The sequence below is a fragment of the Gopherus flavomarginatus genome, unplaced genomic scaffold (assembly GCF_025201925.1).
Source record: "Gopherus flavomarginatus isolate rGopFla2 unplaced genomic scaffold, rGopFla2.mat.asm mat_scaffold_37_arrow_ctg1, whole genome shotgun sequence".
NCBI lineage: Eukaryota > Metazoa > Chordata > Testudines > Testudinidae > Gopherus > Gopherus flavomarginatus.
In genome coordinates, this window is record NW_026115070.1 from 385,338 (window position 1) to 403,724 (window position 18,387).

An 18,387-nucleotide genomic window follows, 5' to 3' on the forward strand; every position below is an offset into this window, starting at 1 on the left:
GCTCATTTCTAGTTCAGACCCATCTTTTTAAAAAGAACTTTTAGGTAGGGTTAACATACATCTGTACTTTCCCGGACATGTCAGGCTTTTTGGTTCTTAAATCGCCATCTGGGAGGAAAATACGGACGTATGGTAACCCTACTGGTACAAAAAATACATACTGTGGCAGAACTTTTTATAGGGAACCGGTTGTTAAGAACTGAAAGGCTTTTTTTTCCCCAGTCATCCCTGCGGGGCCCCGCACTTCCTAAAGCCGGCCTGCCAGCCACGGCCGGGATTCAAAGGGCTCTGGGCTGCTCGCAGAGATTCCCGGCCGCAGCTGAGGTTTAAAGGTCTCAGGGCTCCCCACCGCCACGGGCAGCCCAGAGCCCTTTGAATCCCGGCAGCAGCTGAGATTTAAAGGGCTCAGGGATCCCTGTGGCTGCAGGCAGCACAGAGCCCTTTGAATCCTGGCGGCAGCTCCAGGGGATGGAGTGAGGCTGGGATTTCAAGGGCTCAGGCTCCCCTCAGCAGCAGGAGCTCTGGGACCTTTAAATCCCTGCCCCAGCCCTGAAAAGCTCCGGGTTCCCCCAGTCGTCAGAGCCCCAGGCCCTTTAATTTGACCCTGAGGGCTCCCAGCCACCTCTTTGGCTGGGAGTCCCTGGTTGATTTAACATCAAGTAACACCTCCCCACCACCAACCTTCCTTTTTGACCCACAGCTGTTTTGGTGGGGCGGCGCTGGGGAAGGAGGGTTTGTTTCTGCAGGGCTGGGCGGGGTGTTTCCGCCAGGCTGGGAGGTCCTGAGTGGGGGGTGTTTCCGCAGGGCCGGGGGGTTTCGGTCCTCAGCTGTTTTCTTTGGAGTATTGTGGCCCTCGCTGTTTTACTCAAAGTACTGTACAGGAACTTTTCAGGGGGATTAAGGCAAAATGCCACATTTATTAGTAATACAGGTATCAATTAATACTCTATGATATGCACATGAGATATATATCACAGTCATGCATTCACGCACACACACAGACATAAACACACTCCGTCTTGCTGTTGTTACCAACTAGTTGCTCCCCTTAACTGCACTGGCCAGGTGAGTTAGATGGGGGAGGGGTGGAGCCGGACTTCTACCGATCCAAATCGATGGTCCGATGGTGACAAGACGAGATCCGGGGTCCTTCTGCAAGACACCTCGCATTTATAGCAGCTTCCCTCTTATGCAAATCTAGACCAGATTCAAAATCTGGGTCTGCGTCCGTTGGTCTTTGTGCTGCTTTTCTCTGGGTGTTGTCCCAATGCTGCTCAAAGAGGGTGTTTTCTAAAGAAGGTGCTTGCTTCTAATCCCTGAGGCCATCAATATGTCTGCTCTTCTTTATTGGGCCCACTTGACAAGTTGTATTGTCCTTTGCTCTGGCTCCCATTCCCTCTTCAACTGTTGTAGCTGTCTGGAGGTGGGTGTCTTCCAAGCCTCACTCATTCACACCTCATTCAGTCAATAGAGCAATTGATTACAGAGTGCGGGGGAAGATCTTATTCTACTTCTAGCAAAAAGGCACATGTTTTCTTTTACTTTAACTATACTATCCTTAGGGGCTATAACATTTGATACAAAGTTTTCTACCAATTCTCTATATAGGGATCTAATACAAAGTTGTATGAAAATAGAGAGGCACAATGCCAAGTCATATGAATTACAAAATAACATCATGCCGGATGCAATGTCATAAAGATAAAGATACTTAATACAAAATAACACAATGCAACGTTATAAAGATTTATAGAGATAGTTAATACAGAGATTTCTCTACATCACCACTTTACGAGTTGTGCAGGCCTGCTGACGGCATTCGCGGGGCTTCTTGCTCGTGTGGATTCTCTGATGCTGAATAAGGTGAGAGCTGCGATTGAAGGTTTTCCCGCACTCACTGCATTCATAGGACCCCTCCTGTGTGTGGATTCTCTGATGCCGAATAAGGTGTGAGCTGCGACTGAAAGTTTTCCCGCACTCACTGCATTCAGGAGGGAGAGGATAGCTCAGTGGTTTGAGCATTGGCCTACTAAACCCAGGGTTGTAAGTTCAATCCTTGAGGGAACCATTTGGGAATTGGTCCTGCTTTGAGCAGGGGGTTGGACTAGATGATCTCTTGAGGTCCTTTCCAACCCTTATAATCTAGGATTCTATGATAGGATCTCTTCCCTGTGTGGATTTCTCTGATGCCCAATAAGGTGCGAGCTGCGACTGAAAGTTTTCCCGCACTCATTTGCATTCACAGGGCCTCTCCCCTGTGTGGATTCTCTGATGTTGAGGAAAGGCCTGATCTGTAAGTGAAGTTTTTCCCACACTCAGCACATGTATTTTTTTTGCTTTTCCCTGCAGATTTCCTGCTGTATTCTGGTTTCCTTAAGGCCCTTCTGAGTTCCCTGACAGGAAATAAATTTATCCATTTTCTCCCCTGGCTGGTTTCCCTGCTCTTTTTCTGGTCTGTGCTGAACCTCACACGTCATTGCATCACCTGCTGTGATAGAGACAGAAACCTCAAACAGGGATGGAAAGGGGAAGGCCAAACCAAAACAAGTGCTGGAGAGAGGACAAATAAAAATCAGGAAACTCAGCTCCCCCCAACAGGAGAGAGGAGGGGATCAATTCAGCCTTCACATCCCATCCAACTTTCACAGGGGGAAGGGAGAAAGCTACTGCCCGGTGTCTGCTAGCATCTATTGGAAGCCTTGAGCTATATTTACCCTGTGGATGCGACCCCTGCTATGGACAATAATGAACTGAGAGACTTCCCAAGAGCTTTGTAGGGCATCCTAGATGTTTCCTTCAGGCACTTACAGATTCTGAGTTGGTTTAATGTTTCCTCATCTGTGCGGGGAGATCTCAGGATCTCTCTTTCCTCTGAACCCTGGAGCTCTGGGACCCATGGCTCTTCCCCTTGTTCCAGCTGGGAGATCATATCACGTTGGAAAACCAGAAACTCCGCTCAGATGAAAGAAAACAAAGGAGTTCAGTTGATTTCATACACTTGATCATCAAAAACATTCTGTTAATTTATCTTCAGTGCTTAGTGTGACCTAGTGTGCCTGGGGCAGTCCTCACTGAAAATGCCAAGGTCAGAGCAGGCTGAAAAAGGGAGAGCAGATGCTCCCCATACTGGTGGTTAACACTGAAGTTAAACTCACTGACCAGGTCACAAACTGTGCTTTCTGATCCCACACACTGGTTAACGAGACTCTGAAAAAGAAATCACACGGCCCCCTTTATGCATGACAGTTCTCTGACTCCTAATCAGCAACTAGGTCCCGTACAGTGAGAGGTTATTTAAAAACTCTGCTCACTGTGATACAGCATGGCCAGAGGGCAGCAGGAGAGTGATCCTAATTGGATCCAGGAAGTGGGTGGGTAGAAGGTTAGCCACATTACCCAGGTTTGGATCTCATCCAAAATACCATGCTGCCAGCCAATCCTTTAGCAATTAAACTAAATGTTTAGAAGAAAGAACAAATGAAAGAATGAAGTTAAATTCCATCCTTCCAGACAATTCTTTAGCATCTAAACTAAAGGTTTAAAAGAAAGAAAGACAGAAAGAATTTAAATGGAAAAAGCAGTCAGATACATTCCAAAATGGATATATCAGGTTCTTAGCAGTATTGGTGAGTTGCTGGCTTGAAAGTCTGTCTGGAACGCATCCACAGCTTGGATGGGTCATTCAGTCCTTTGTTCCAGGGTTCAGTTTGTAGAGAAGTTGCTCCAGAGGTAGGAAGGGGGATTGAAGACAAGATGGAGATGATGCAGCTGCGCTTTATATTCCTTTTGCCATGTGGCTTGTACTTCCTGTGTCCCAAACACAAGCTTCACAGCACATGGCATGGAAAAGCTTTGGAGGTTTCATTACACAGGCAAACCCCGGCATGTCTTGCTGACTCAATAGTGTGTATCCCCTTGGTCCATAGGTTCATTGTACAGCTGATGACCCTCAATGGGCCATCAAACATGCTAGGCAATGTTGATGCCAATATGTCTGGGGGTGTCACCCAGAAAAACTGCACAAGTCTGGAAATACAGATATACCTTACATATCTGTAACTCACAATACAAAGGTGATAGAAACATAGAAACAAAATTATCATACTTGGCAAATCATAACATTTTCACTGACACTTTACATGGCATACCTAGCATGATTCATTGCAATTTTATCAGATTATATTATTTTATTATTAATACCAAAGTGTCTCACAATTTCATGCAGTCTCACACTTGCTAAACTAGTGAATTCCCAGGACCAGTTCCCCAGGTCCTTGAAGATGCCAAACATTGTGCTTATGAGGGATTGAAATACCCACATATCTGCTGGGAACACACACACAGACACTGTGTCAATCTGTACCCCTGTGTTCACTCTTCTAGAAAATTATGATCAATTTTGTACCCAGTATGGCTTGTGAGGTATCATTAGAAAACGCATAACCTACTGAATATTATCCTCCTGTTAAAATGTGTAGAAACACTGTATGTAAAATTGTGAGATTTTACAGTATGATATTACTGAAAAAGTTACAGTTCTGGGGAACACCCACAGACCAGTTCCTCAGAGACAGCAAGGCAAACAGCTGGTCAAACAGCCATTCTCCTGCAGGGGGAAGGTGTGAAGACATTAAGGCTGGTCTACACTACGGGGGGAAATCGATCTTAGATACGCAAATTCAGCTACGTGAATAACGTAACTGAAGTCGAATATCTAAGATCGGATTACTCACCCATCCTCACCGCGCGGGATCGATGTCCGCGGGCTCCCCCTGTCAAATCAGCAACTCCGTTGGGGTTGGTGTTGTTCCGGAATCGATATAAGCGGCGCTCGGGGATCGATATATGGCGTCTAGATGAGACGCCATATATCGATCCCCGAGCAATCGATTTTAAACCCGCCGATACGGTGGGTAGTCTAGATGTAGCCTTACATTCCATCACAGGGACCTATTGAGGCTGTTGTGGAAAAACGACCACAGGATTAATATTTGAATCAGCTCAGCCTGAGGCTCTTTTCTTGGTTACAAGCACGCAGGGGGCGACAGCTATTGGAATACTGTTCCTGAGCTAAAAATCACACAAGCCTTTTACAGCTTAAAACCACAAAAAAATGACACATACGTTGCACGTTAATTTCCTTATTTGGAATATACTTGCAAAATATGATGCAGGTCAAAAGCAAGCTGAACAATCAGTTTTCCATATTTGGCCTTTCCTGTTATTTTTATTACACCTGGTGATATGGGAGCAAGACTCTCCATGTCTCAGAAATGTCACTACCAACCTAGGCCATTTTCACATGCTGGGGTGCAATCCAGATCAGCGAGGAGTTGTGTCATCTGTAATCCTGGGTGAGATTCAGTGTTCTGCTGCTGGAGCTCCCCTGTCTGGATACTCCCAGCCAGCGTTCAAGGACGCACTGAGTGTCTGTATGATAAGTAACCCTGGACTGGCAGCTCTGACTCCAGCCGCCTGCTTGTTACACCCCAAGCACATTCTGGTTTGGGGTAGAGAAGGCTCAGGGTTTGAGAGAAGGCCTGGGGGTAGGAAGCTTCTGTTCATTATGCTGGACCTAACCCCAGTTTTACTTGAGTAAAGAGGAGATATTTGACATTGTGTGATGCTGCTCCTGTGCTCTGTTCCCAAAGTGTTTCTGCAGCAGAGGAGGGTCTCTAGGTAGTATGTATGTTACTGGCCTATTGGGGTGATGCTGAAACAGGACAGGGTACAGATGGCATTGTGGGGGTGGCATGAACCTTCACTCTTCATTTCCCCTTCCAAGAACAGAAGGGACAGGAATCCTTACCCAGCAAGACCATCGTCTCATAGTTCCCCTGCATGACATCTCTGTAGAGGGCTCTCTGAGTGGGGTCCAGCAGAGTCCCCTCTTCCTGGAGAAATACACAGCCACCTCCTCGAAGGTCACCGGCCCCTGAAAGAGCAGGAGTCCAATACTCAGTACCTGCTGACCCACTCACAACCCCACTATTCACGGAACAGCAGCACCAGGGAAATGGAAGCTCCGGGAGGCACATGTTAACAGAGTCCCACCCCACCTTGCTTACAGCAGCCAGGAGGCATCAGAGGGTAGAAAGAGAGAACCTTTGTGTCTCCCATCTGGACAGACAGAAGCAGGGTCTTCACATTTATCACATAGCTACTAGCCAGAGCTTAATATAGGAGATGGGGCTGTCTCTGGACCCTGATAGTGGCTCCCTGGTAGGAATCCAAGCACTCTCCAAATAAAATATATGGAAGAAAGGGGAAGTCAATCATAAAGAATAGAAGTTAGAAGGTCAGAATTGTAGTGCCCATTAACAAAGGTTTAGAGAAAATAGAGCCTATCAAACTAACGGGATATCCTTATTGGATGAGATCAAAAGTTTGGTTGCAGCTAATAGTATTGATGTAATATACCTAAACTTCCGTAAGGGACATGACTTGATTAGCACAATATTTTTACTAAAAAAAACTAGAATGATACAAAATAAACACGGCATACATTAAATAGATTAAAAACTCTGATAGTAAATGGGGAACCATGATCGAGTGGATTTCTTTCTAGCAGGTTCCTGCAGGGATTGGTTCTTGGCCCTGTGCTATTTAACATTCTTATCCATGACTTAGAAGAGAGTACAAAATCATCACTGATAAAGTTTACAGTTGCCACAAAGATTGGGGTTGGTGGTAATTAATGAAATGTCAGTAGATTCAGGCTCCATCGCTGAGAGTCTGGGAAGTTGTCCCAGCCCTGGCTGGAGGGTTATTTCCTGTTCCACAAAGAGGGGAAGTTCCATTCCCAACTCCTGTGCCTTGAAATTAGGACCTATCTGACACTACACCCCCATATTCATCATAGTGGTATGATTATAATATGATTAGGACATAATTATGATCTATTTTGTAGAAGATGCATCATGTGTGGTGTCACTGGAAAAGTTCTGATTTGCTGAATATGATTATCCTATTTGTGTGCACATATCATGTTCGTATCTGAAGTTATGGATATTGACTCTGTATCTGTATTTCAAATGTGCTTACTCTGGGTAACACCCACAATGAGCCTTTCAGGTACAACAATGAAGAAGCCAGACAGTGCTGATGGCTCAACAAAGACAATGGACTGTGGAAGAGCTTAGCCTTCCTGTGAATGTTTCAGCCAGCCTATGAGTCATGGCTACTATGACTCAGCAGGGCCTGTGACCAGACCACATGACACTAAACTCCATTTTAGTACCTGTATTTTTCCACAAACTGGACTAGGAACTGAGTTTGGAACAAAAGGTTCCCACCATATGGAAAAGCTCCATAAGGTGGGGTGTGACATCATCTCTTGGCCTCATTCTCCACACAAGAGAACTTCTGGAAACACCTGAGAAACAAAAACGGATGTGGGGGAAGTGCTGCTCCCAGGATCAAGAGATTTCTAGCTTGTGTATGGAAACTTGGGGGACTGCTTGTACCATCAGTCAGGGTGAGAAATTGCTAATTCAAATTCTATCCATCTAGTATGTTAGGCTTAGTCTGAGATTTGGTTATTTGCTAAATAATCTGCTTTGATCTGTTTGTTATCACTTATAATCACTTAATCTATCTTTCTGCAGTTAATAAACTTGTTTGATGCTTTATCTTAACCAGCGTATTTTGAGTGAAGTGTCTGGGGAAAATCTCAGCTTGTTGTGCACATCTGTCCCATATCGAGGGGAAGGGGAACTACATTAATGAGCTTGTATTATAGAGATCCCTGTGCACTATAAGATGGTATCATTCTGGATTTATACTACAGCAAGTGTGCAAGGTTGGGGAGTGGGAAATTGGCTCTTGTCTTCTATCTGTCCTTGAGTGGCTTAGGTAACGCACTCAGGTAGCTTAGTTGGCTGCATGGCGCCACCTGCTGTTGTGTTGGGTGATAACAGGCCCTGGAGAGGCTGGCGAAATCTCCAGCAAAGCAGTGTGAGAAGGGCCAGCCCAGCGTGAGGGTTAGAGGACACAGCAGTTCCCAGAAGCTCCACAAACTGCCTCCTGGCGGTGACAACCCATCACGCCCTACACTACACAAGTCTCAGCAGGTTTGTCACATGCTGTCCCCTCCCTTTCTCCACCCGAGATATTTCCTGCTTCCCACCACCTCTAGCAATTCCCACCCTCTTATGCATTTACTGCTCCTCAACCTCCAAGCAGAGCCCGCCACCCTGATAATCTCTTACCTGAGCCAGCTCCATTGCAGCCATTTCCTTGCCCCTGGGAGGACGAGATGATCTGCAGCGAAACATGGATGTTATTCTCTGGCCTGCCGGGGTGAAAAGGGCAAGGTGTGAGAATTCAGACTAGGCTTTTGTCCATTCCACAAGCCGATTCCCCCCAGCTTTTCCCCTGCTAATGCACATTCTAGGTTCTAGCACACTGTGAAGCACAGAGTGACCTTATTCCAGTACAGGCCTAGCCCCCTCCCACCAGGGTGTAACCCTCTGACACATGGGGAAACCCTCCCAGTAACAGTCTCTCTCTTACACGTATCAAGTTTGCGGACAACACCAAGCTGGGAGGGGTTGTAAGTGCTTTGGAGGATTGGATTAAAATTCAAAATGATCTGGACAAACGGGAGAAATGATCTGAAGTAAATAGGATCAAATTCAGTAGAGACAAGTGCAAAGTACTCCACGTTGGAAGGAACAATCGGAGGCCAGAGAAGAGCAGAAACAAAGGAGTCACTTTGGGGGATTCTCCCTGTCATTGTCCCCAAGGCAGCTGTCTCAGGTTTACAAAGGTGTTTCATGTTCCAGCCTTTGTACAGTCTCTCCTGGGAGTGCCCCTTTCATGGACTGGGCCTAGTTTTAGTTTTTGGTAGTTAACAAGCTTGGTTTATTGTTCATCTAACCAGTATGTGTGGATTGAAGTGTGCTGGAAACTCTGTTTGGGATAACAAGCTGGTGCATGTCATTTTCCGCTGATGAAATGACAGACTTCATATGAGCTTGGGTCGTTCAGTAGCGTGCTAGACAGTGCAAGATGCACATTTCTGGGGGAAAGTTGGGCACTTGAGAATTTGCTGGTTTTCTCCTGAGGTGTAATTCATGAGTGGCTGTCTAGCAGCACTCAATACTGTGTAGCTGGGAGTGAGTTACATGCTGGAGACTGTGTGTTAATTGGCCAAGAGGGGCTGTTCTCGCGGGAAAACAGTGGAAAAGGCACCCCATGCTGGAGGACTGAGGTACAGCTATTTAACAGTCCAGATTGTACTCTGGGTAACATCACAGACACTCATTATGACAGAGCCTCTTACAACACAGAGAAAGTAAATCCATGTCCCAGAAATCGAAGACTCCAGACAGAGGGCAAGTGTCCCTGGCACTGCTTCTTGCTGACAGAGAGGTTCAGAGACAGTGCGAGAATCCTGGGGAAGCTGGGAACAGGAAGCATGGGCTGGCGGGGTTCGGTGGAGAAAGGGAACAGGAAGGGCAGGGATATTACTGAATCCAGGATCTTAGCAGTACTAGATGACAGGATAGCACATAGTGCAGCCCATTGGAAAACACAATCCCAACTATACATACAAAATGATGGGGTCTAAATTAGTTGTTTCCACTCAAGAGAGTGATTTTGAAGTCACTATGGATAGTTCTCTGAAAACATCCACTCAATGTGCAGCAGCAGTGAAAAAAAGTGAACAATGTAGGAAATAATTAAGAAAGTGATAGATATGACAGAATATCTCATAGATCATATTTGTAAAACAGCAAATAAATCCACGATACACCCACATCTTGAATACTGCATGCACATGTCACCCCATCTCAAAAATAGAAATATTGGAATTGGAAAAGGTTCAGAAAAGGGCAAGAAAAATGATTAGGGGTATGGGACAGTTATGCCAGACCTAACCCCCAGTTTCACTTGAGCAAACAGGAGATATTTGACACTGTGCAATACGGCTCCTGTGCTCTGTTCCCAAAGTGTTCTGCAGCAGAGGAGGGTCTCTGGTATTATGTGTGTCACTGGCCTATTGGGGTGATGCTGAAACAGGACAGGGTACAGATGGCATTGTGGGGGTGGCGTGAACCTTCACTCTTCATTTCCCCTTCCAAGAACAGAAGGGACAGGAATTCTTACCCAGCGAGGTCACAGTCTCATAGTTCTCCTGCATGACATCCCAGTAGAGGGCTCTCTGAGTGGGGTCCAGCAGAGCCCACTCTTCCCTGGTGAAATACATAGCCATCTCCTTGAAGGTCACCAGCCCCTGAAAGAGTAAGAGTCCAACACTAAGGACTTGCTGCCCCACTATTTGTGGCAGAGAAGAGTGAATCAAATGGAAGCTCTGGGTGGATCATAGTCAGGAGAGTCCCACCTCGACCTGGCTCAGAGTATCCAGCAAATGCCAGGGTGAGGCGATGAAGACAGAGCCCCTTATCTCTCCCAGCATATCCATCACTCCCCTACTAGCCACTGACTGATACAGGAGATGGAGCCCCTAGCAGGGTCCAGGGAGAGCTCGCTGGTAGGATGCCCAACACCCTCCTCATTATGAGGAGCGGGATATGAAGGGAGAGGCAGCTCCAATAAGCCTGACTCATGGGTGTCCCCTTTATATCTCACAGCAGCTGATGGTTAATGAGGTCAGGCTCCAGCACTAGGAGTCTGGTCAGTTTGACTAGCTCCATGTAGGTGGGTTATTTTCTCTCTTCACAAATTAGGGCATTTCCACCTCCAAACCTCCTGGGTCTGTTCCTAGAATCTAGGCCACTTAGTAAATAACTCCCAGCAGGTCTGCCACACACTGGCCTCCTCCTTTCCCCACGCTGTGAATTTCCTGCCCCGCTCCAACCTCCAAACCAGACTCTGCAAACCTTCCCACCTCTGGTGTATTTGCTCTCCCTTTCCTCCAGCAGGAACCCACCAGCAACCCCCCGATAATCTCTACCTGGACTGACTCCACTGCAGCCATTTCTCTTCCCTGTCCCACGCCAGGCTGGGATGAGCTGGAGCAAAACATTCTGCAGCCTGTCTGGGGGAGAAGGGCAGTTGTGGGCGTTTCAGAACCGGTTTTAGTTAATTTCACATCACAATTCCCCCAGGCCCTTTCCCTGCAGACAGACACCCTAGATTCTGTCATGCTGGGAAATGCTCAATCTGTTTATTACAATTTAGACCTGGCCCCTCCTGCCAGGCTAAGTCCACAGACACATTTTTAACCTCCCTTCTCTCTCCCCTCACCCCTTCTCTGAACACAAGGCTAGAAAAGAGCAGAACCAAAGGAGTCACTGTGGGGGATTCCCTCAGACACTGACCCCACGGCAGCCACACCCCAGCAGGGGGAATATGGAGTCAGGAACTGGCTTTTGCTCTGTCTGATCCTTGTTTTGTTCACTGGAAAGTGGTTCTGCCCCAGGATGCAGCAATACATGTGTCTGGGTGGACTAGAGAGCTGGAAATCTCTCCCCCACATTCATTTCTCCCACTGCCCCTTTCAGTCTCTCCTTCCCCTGTCCTCTCTCCCTGCCCCTCTGGCTGGGACAGTCCCATTCCTGGGGGCTTTGCTCTCCCATGGCTGGATTTCCTCCTGGCAACCGCTAATGGGAGGAGAAATGAGGTGGTGGTGTTTGTGCAGAGTCACTTTCTTGCCAGACCCTAGGACATTCCCTGAGGTCTTTCAGTTACCTGGAGACTCTGGCTCAGAATTTAGTAGTAACAGGGCCCAGGACTGCCTTAGGGGGCTAGGACCAGCTGCAGAAAGTCATCCCCTGGGCCGGGCAGAGAAGAAGCTTTAATTAAGGTCACTTCCCAGCACAGAGCCCCACTGGGGGAGCAGCAGCTGCCAAGCCTGGTCTCCCAGATCACAATGGAGGCTGCAGCATCTGACCCAGGAAGCTGAACCTCAATATCCTGAGCAGAGAGGGACGGAGTGTATGAGCAGCTTCCCTCCTTTAGCTCTCTGGGGAGAGCAGCTAATGGGAGCCCCTCCTCACAGGGAGAATGGCTGATCTCATTTGACCCACTGTCCATCCGGAATCACTCCTTGTCTTTCCATACAGTGACTCTGGATTAACAACGGTCTCAATGACACCGGATTTCAGAAAGAATGAGTTCAGAACGCTGTGGAAAAGACCATCGTGTGGCAGTGCTGACTCCCTTCCCACCTCCCTCACCCCCGCAGATCTAGGACAAGGACTGGGGGCAAAAATTTTCCAAACAGAACCGAAAGTTCCTGCAGTTTTCAAAAGAGGAGAAAAGTAAATTCTGTGAATTCACACTAACAGTGTTTGCTAAGTGGACAGAAAGTTATCACAGTGACAGGGCACGTGACTGGGGAATGGAGTTGGTGACCTGGTGACTAGGAGCCAGGACTCTGGTACAAGTTGACCAGAGAGAAGGATCATGGTTAGCAGCAGCCCCCAGACATCCCCTAGTACCCAGAGCCCAGACCCCCCAGCCAGGGGCCCCAGACACCCCCCAGCCAGGATCCCATCAGATATTCCCTGGGACGCAGCCCCCAGAGTCCCTGGCCAGGGACCCCAGATACCCCTCAAAGCCCCACCGGCCAGAGAACCCCCACCACACCATGATTGCCAGGTTGGGAATCCCAAAGGGTTCCCCCCACCAAGAGCCCCCAGCAGCCAGGGACCCCCTCAAGGGACCCCCCCCCCACTGGGAACTCAGTCCCTCACTGCCTGCCTAGGAACTTCCCCACCCTCCAGAACGATCTACCCTGACATTTGCCTGGGACCCCCTCCTCTGCCCAGTGTGACCCCCTGATGCTTTACAGTGCGACCCATCACTCTGCTTCCCTGGCATGCCCTCACCTAGTGCCAGGGATCCCCTCCCCCAGCTCTGTGCACTGGGCATGGCAACAAAACCAGGAACCAGTGGGGGAAGCACAGACAGAGCCCCTGGCACAGAACCAGGCTCCCTCTAACCCTCTGTCCCGCCTCCCCAAGAGACACCCACCCCCACTGTTCTGCAGCCACCAGGCCCCCAGCGATACCCACCTCCAGGACCCATCGCCTCAGGGATGGGCACATCAGAACCACCACCCCCGAAAACCCCAAACCTCCACAACCCACCAACCTGACTAGGGTACCCCCTGCCCAGCCACCCAGAGGCCTCCCCCTACCACAATGCCCCTTCAGCTGCAATCTCCCCACACAGACACCTTCCCTGCCCCTGCAAGTGTTACCTCACAGAGTGTGAGAAGTGGCTAGAAAGTTAACACCACCTCCTGCTGGCCAGTCACACAGGCAGACGGAGCCTGGGGAGTGCTTCTTTAACAGGAGAATGGAAGGCCTGGAGGGCAAGAAAGATCCACGGGCTGTCACTAGCAAATAATGGCCACCATGGATCCACCCCAGAGGCGGCTGCATCTTAGCACATTGGGAAACAACCCATCATATTCAATTAGAAATAAAACAACTAGAGAGAAGTGGGGCAAATGTTTGGGGTATTTTATATCAATCTTTGAGACACGCAGAGAGAACCCTGTCACAAATGACATTTGATAACATGAGAGAAAACCACCAAGATCGGAGGGGATTTGATGTTGCTATTAAATAACTAGTGGAAAAGGGGGACTGTTGGACTGGATTTTATATGACTGTCCAATACATAAACAGAATGTGATGGTCCCCCTGGCCACGGGGCAACCATTCACGTGAGCAGCTCAGAGCCCTTTGAGGAGCTGATTTAAGGGCGGGGGGGGAGCTGGAAGGCTCCCTGGACAATGGAAGGGGGCCGCAGGGGAATTGGGAAATGGGGTCTGGGCAGTCTCCATGGGGGATGTGCTCCTCCCTTCCCTTCCCTGCCCTGGCAGAGAACGGGAACCTCATCCCATCCCACTCCAGTGGGAGCCATGTTCTGGGGAATGACCCAGGGCAACAATTTCCCACCCAAACAAGGACAAATCGCTGCAAATAAAATGGGTGGGAAAATCCACCCCCCATCGGAGAGATTTTAAATTGACATTTGAGAATTATGGAGAGAAAAGGGAAAATCAGAGGCAATTAGAGAGCTGATCATTGGCGGGGGGGAGAGGAGAATCTCCCTGGATTTTATAGCCACGTGTGATAATGAGAGAGAAAAGGGGAAATCTTGAGAGAATGTGTGTGTGGGAGGAAGTGGCAAAAACAGGGACAGGATCCAGTTAACTCACCTCCCTCCCACCCCGGGAATGTCCTGGCTGCACAGAGACAGATCTACCCCCCCACCCCAGTGACCTCCCCCCCCCTGCAACTCCGGCTTCTCCTCCCCCCTCGTAACCTCTGCCCTCACACCAAAGGGGGGGGCTCTGCCAGCGCCTCCCCCTGAGCTCAACTCCTGCTCCTCCCCCCAGCCCGGATTGTGCCCTTTAGCCCCCCACGAACCCTGCCTCCAGCTGCCTGACCCCCCCCGCCCATCAATTTCCTGCTCTGCGCCCGCGCGTCCCACGCTCCCTGTCACTCCCCCGCCCCGCTCCAGCCCCGCCCCCAGCGCCCGGCGGAACGTTACGGCTGGTCCGGGCAGGGGGAAGGGCAGCGGCTTCAGCGGCTGTTACTGGGCATGCGCAGTGCCCGGGAGTAGCACATTGCTATGGGGAGGGATTTAATACACCGCCCCCCCCCAGCCTGGCCCGGGGTCCGCCCCTCCCCCCCACACGACGGCCGGGCCCCGGCCCCCCCATCCCAGCGGGGTGGGCAGGCGGATCCTCCTGCAGCTCCACTGGGGCCGAGACGCCTTCAAGGCTTCTCCCAGGCTCCCTGGGGCAGAGTCACTTTCCTGCCCCCCAGCGCCTCTCATTCCCCGGGGGCTCCGGGTCACAATGTCCCACCGCCCTTCCCCCGCCTGCAGCTCCGGCTTCTCGCCTCCCGCCCCCGCCAGCCACACCAAGGGGAACCCCCGGGCCCCAGTCTCTGTCCCCACCTGGATCCCAGCGGGGCCGGGGGCAGATCCTGGCTGCAGCTGAGAACAGCGGCTCCGCTCCGGCTCGGGCAGCTCCAGCGCTGCTGGCAGCACGTGGAGAACCAGGAAGCAGCTGTTCAGCCCGGGCTCCGCGTCACAATGTGCCAGAGCCCCGCCCCCAGCAGCTACCCTGCCCATGGGCTGTGCCAGAGCCCCGCCCCCAGGAGCTGCTCCGCCCCAGCTCTGTGCTGGAGCCCCGCCCCCCGGAGCTACCCCGCCCCTGCTCTGTGCTGGAGCCCCGCCCCGAGGAGCTGCCCTGCCCCCGAGCTGAGCCAGAGCCCCGCCCCCAGGAGCTGCCCGCACCTGGGATGTGTCAGAGCCCCGCCCCCTGGAATTTCCCCATGTTGGGTCTCTGAGCTTTGTTCTCCTGCCGCCTTCTTCCCAGCACCCCCTGCTCCCTTCCTGTGTCTGCAAACACCCCCCCTCCCCCGGGGCCGGCTGCAGTGCTCGCTGAGGCTGACTCCAGTGGCTGAAGTTGCCTCCATCTCTACTTCACCTGGAGGGGGAGAGACAAAGAGAGGAGATGGTCCCAGGGTGTGAAACCAGAATCAGGGGGCAAGGAAAAAAGGACTGTTTGGAAAGGTGGGTTTTTTGTGGGGGGGGGGGGTGAGCCAGAGGGATTCAGAAGAAGTTGGGCAGCAGAGGCTCAGAGAAATTGAGGGGAACCTCCTGGGTGTCTCAGTGTTGCCCAGGGTTTGTACAGCACCTTGCATAATATGGGGTCTGATCTCAGTCATGGTCTGTGCAGCACCTGGGAGCCCTGATGTCTGTTTCCTGATCACAGGCTCTGGGAATGGAGAGAGGGAAACCTCAGCACCTGAAGGTTAATGCAGCCCTGTGTGCAACCCCTGCTAGGGTGATCCGACAGCAAATGTGAAAAATTGGGATGGGGGTGGGGTTAATAGGCACCTATATAAGAAGAAGACCCAAAAATCGGGACATCTAGTCATGCTAGTCCCTGCTGTTCTCATAAGGGGTCGGCTTAGAGAGGGTTTGGCTACACTTGCAGCTGTCCAGCGCTGGGAGTTAAAGCTGTCTTCCTACAGCTGTTTAGGGAAAGCGCTGCAGTGTGGACACACTGACAGCTACCAGCACTCTGTCATGGCGACATTTGCAGCGCTGTTGGGAGTGGTGCATTATGGGCAGCTATCCCAGCATTCAAGTGGCTGCAATGTGCTTTTCAAAAGAGGAGGGTGGGGTGGAGTGTGACACGGAGCGTGGGGGAGACAGAGCGAGTGGATTTTTGGAGCTGACACTGTGTCAGCTCCCTGCCTGGCAAGTTCAAGCCTCCTCCCCCACCCCTCTCTCATTCACTAAATGCAAATAGCCGCCTTTGTTCTTTTCCTCACAGACCAGATAAGCCGCTGATCCAAAACAGACCCCCCCTCCCCCGTGCCCTCCCAGCTGCTTCTCTCCTCAAGCAAACACCAGCTGTGGGTGTTCCAAAGGGATCCCCCTGCCTCTGCTCATTCACTGCAAACAGTAACTGTGTTTGGTTTTTAGATAAGCAGCTCCGGGAGCCTTGAGCTCACAGCAAAGCAAACAGAGGCATCACACCAAAACAAAGAGCGTTATCTCTACTTAAAAGCATTATGGGAAGGTTCCGGAGGTCAGTGACAGCGTAGTAAGATTAATCATTGTTTACACTGGCACCCCAGCGCTGCATCACCAGTTCTGTTCTCTTTATTCCTCTCGTCGAGGTGGAGCACATGCAGCACTGTGGCCAGGGAGATACAGCGCTGTATGTGCCTTGCCAGTGTGGACGGGGAGTAAGTTACAGCGCTGTAAAGCCACCACCTGCACTGTAACTCTCCAGTGTAGCCAAGGCCTGAGTTGTAGTAATAATAGCAGCCAAGAATCCGGTGGCACCTTCTAGACTAACAGACGTATTGGAGCATGAGCTGTCGTGGGTGAATACCCACTTCGTCAGATGCAACAATAGTCCCATATGGGCTAGTGGTCAGGATTCCTGGTTTTCACCCAGGTGGCCTGGGTTCAACTTCTCGTGTGGGAAGAGTGCAGAGCTTTTGCCCAGAGTGGAGGCAGGAAATGAAAGGAACAGGAAGGGATCCTGCCAGCAGTGGAGTTAGACAGTGTAGGGAGGGGACCCCAGAAGTGGGGGTGGGGCAGTGGTTTGGGGGGAGATGAGGGAAGGATCCCAGCAGTGCGGGAAGTTGACAACCTGGAGAGCACAGGCCTGGAATGGGGACCTGGAAGAGTGAATGTGTCCCTCTAAACTCATCAACTGCAGACTAGGCAGGCCTGGAAGAATTGTGTATTTGTTGATAAATGTCAATTTCTGTGTAAACACACAACCCAATGGCAAAATATTTCCATCAATAATCATCAAAATTGACAGATGGGCAAAGTAAGAAACATGCTGCTTGAGAACTTATCATGTTGTAGGAGCAGCAGTGATCTGTATGCTCTGTATAACCTGTATGCTCAAAAGGTCTGTTAAACTCCCCCAGCTTGTGCCCTTTCCCGCTTTGAATGCCTGTGAAGTGGCTTTCCCACTCTCCTATGTACCTCCAGTGAATGCCCTTCACCCGGCCCATCTGGCCAGTTGCTCGCTGTGTTACATTCTTTTGCACCTCAGAGAGACTGATCTTCATCGCACCGTCCATCGCTGCGCTGTGGGACACTTACCTTAAAGGATCCTGACATCTCCACTGCCAGGCCTGTCCTGGGAGCGTGAATATGAGTGTGACACCCTCCCCCATCCCTTCTTTTGAGCTTAGCTATCAAGCTAATAAATGTGCTGCTTTCTGCCAAACTCTGGGGGGGAGGGGCATTATTAGTCCTCTCTAAGCTTACTAACTGACCCAATTTTGGGTAACACAAGCAACATTGTTTGATCTGTTATTGTACCAAAGGGGGAGATGGTTGTCTATAAAGGAGGGTGAAGACTAAATGCCTCTGATGAGAATGGGATTTGAACCCATGCAGGCAAAGCATAATGGGGTAACAGTCCATCACCTTAACCACTCGGTCACCTCACCTGAGCTGTCAAAAAACGGACAGGAGGAGAAACCTAAGGCCGGCAGAGATAGGGACACTAAGGAGTTTTTAAATACTAAGCGAAAGCAGGGTCTGAATGAGCTCCCCTCTCTCACCTAGCGAGGAGCTGGGGAAAGACTTCCGGAACAGACCGTGTTTGCATAGACACACCTACTCTGGCTAGCTATGCAGCATGATGGGGCCGCTTCCCCAAAATGACCAGTTTGGGATGGTCTTGGGTTACAAATGACTTTAGGATTGAGTGGAATGAAATGTTATTCTCCTTCCTGTATGAGTGAAGGGCAGCAGAACATACCTAGTCCGTCCTGATGGAGGGGTAGGTGAGTGAGGAATAGCTTTTATTGGACTGCAGAGAAGTGATTGAGGACGTCACCCTAAACCAGTGGTCCCCAAACATTTCACATTGTGCCCTCTTAGCCATGGCTGTGGCCCCTCGGA

The 18,387-nt window shown here is 50.2% G+C and overlaps 1 protein-coding gene and 1 non-coding gene across 2 annotated transcripts in view; both read right to left on the reverse strand.

Annotated features, from left to right (window-relative positions):
• The window catches only part of LOC127042368 (zinc finger protein 560-like), a 394,045-nt gene extending 379,027 nt beyond the window's left edge, over positions 1–15,018 (reverse strand). The window contains exons 1-3 of the mRNA XM_050935858.1: positions 14,890–15,018; positions 10,922–11,005; positions 10,114–10,240 (exon numbers count right to left, since the gene is read on the reverse strand). Of these exons, the coding sequence (XP_050791815.1) occupies positions 10,114–10,240; positions 10,922–10,993 (199 nt within the window). The 5' untranslated portion in view covers positions 10,994–11,005; positions 14,890–15,018. The remainder of the gene's footprint in view (positions 1–10,113; positions 10,241–10,921; positions 11,006–14,889) is intronic.
• A 2,830-nt stretch (positions 15,019–17,848) lies between these two features.
• Positions 17,849–17,930, reverse strand: TRNAN-GUU (transfer RNA asparagine (anticodon GUU)). The gene has a single exon. It is a non-coding gene; the product is annotated as a tRNA-Asn (tRNA).
• Between the last annotated feature and the right edge of the window lie 457 nt (positions 17,931–18,387).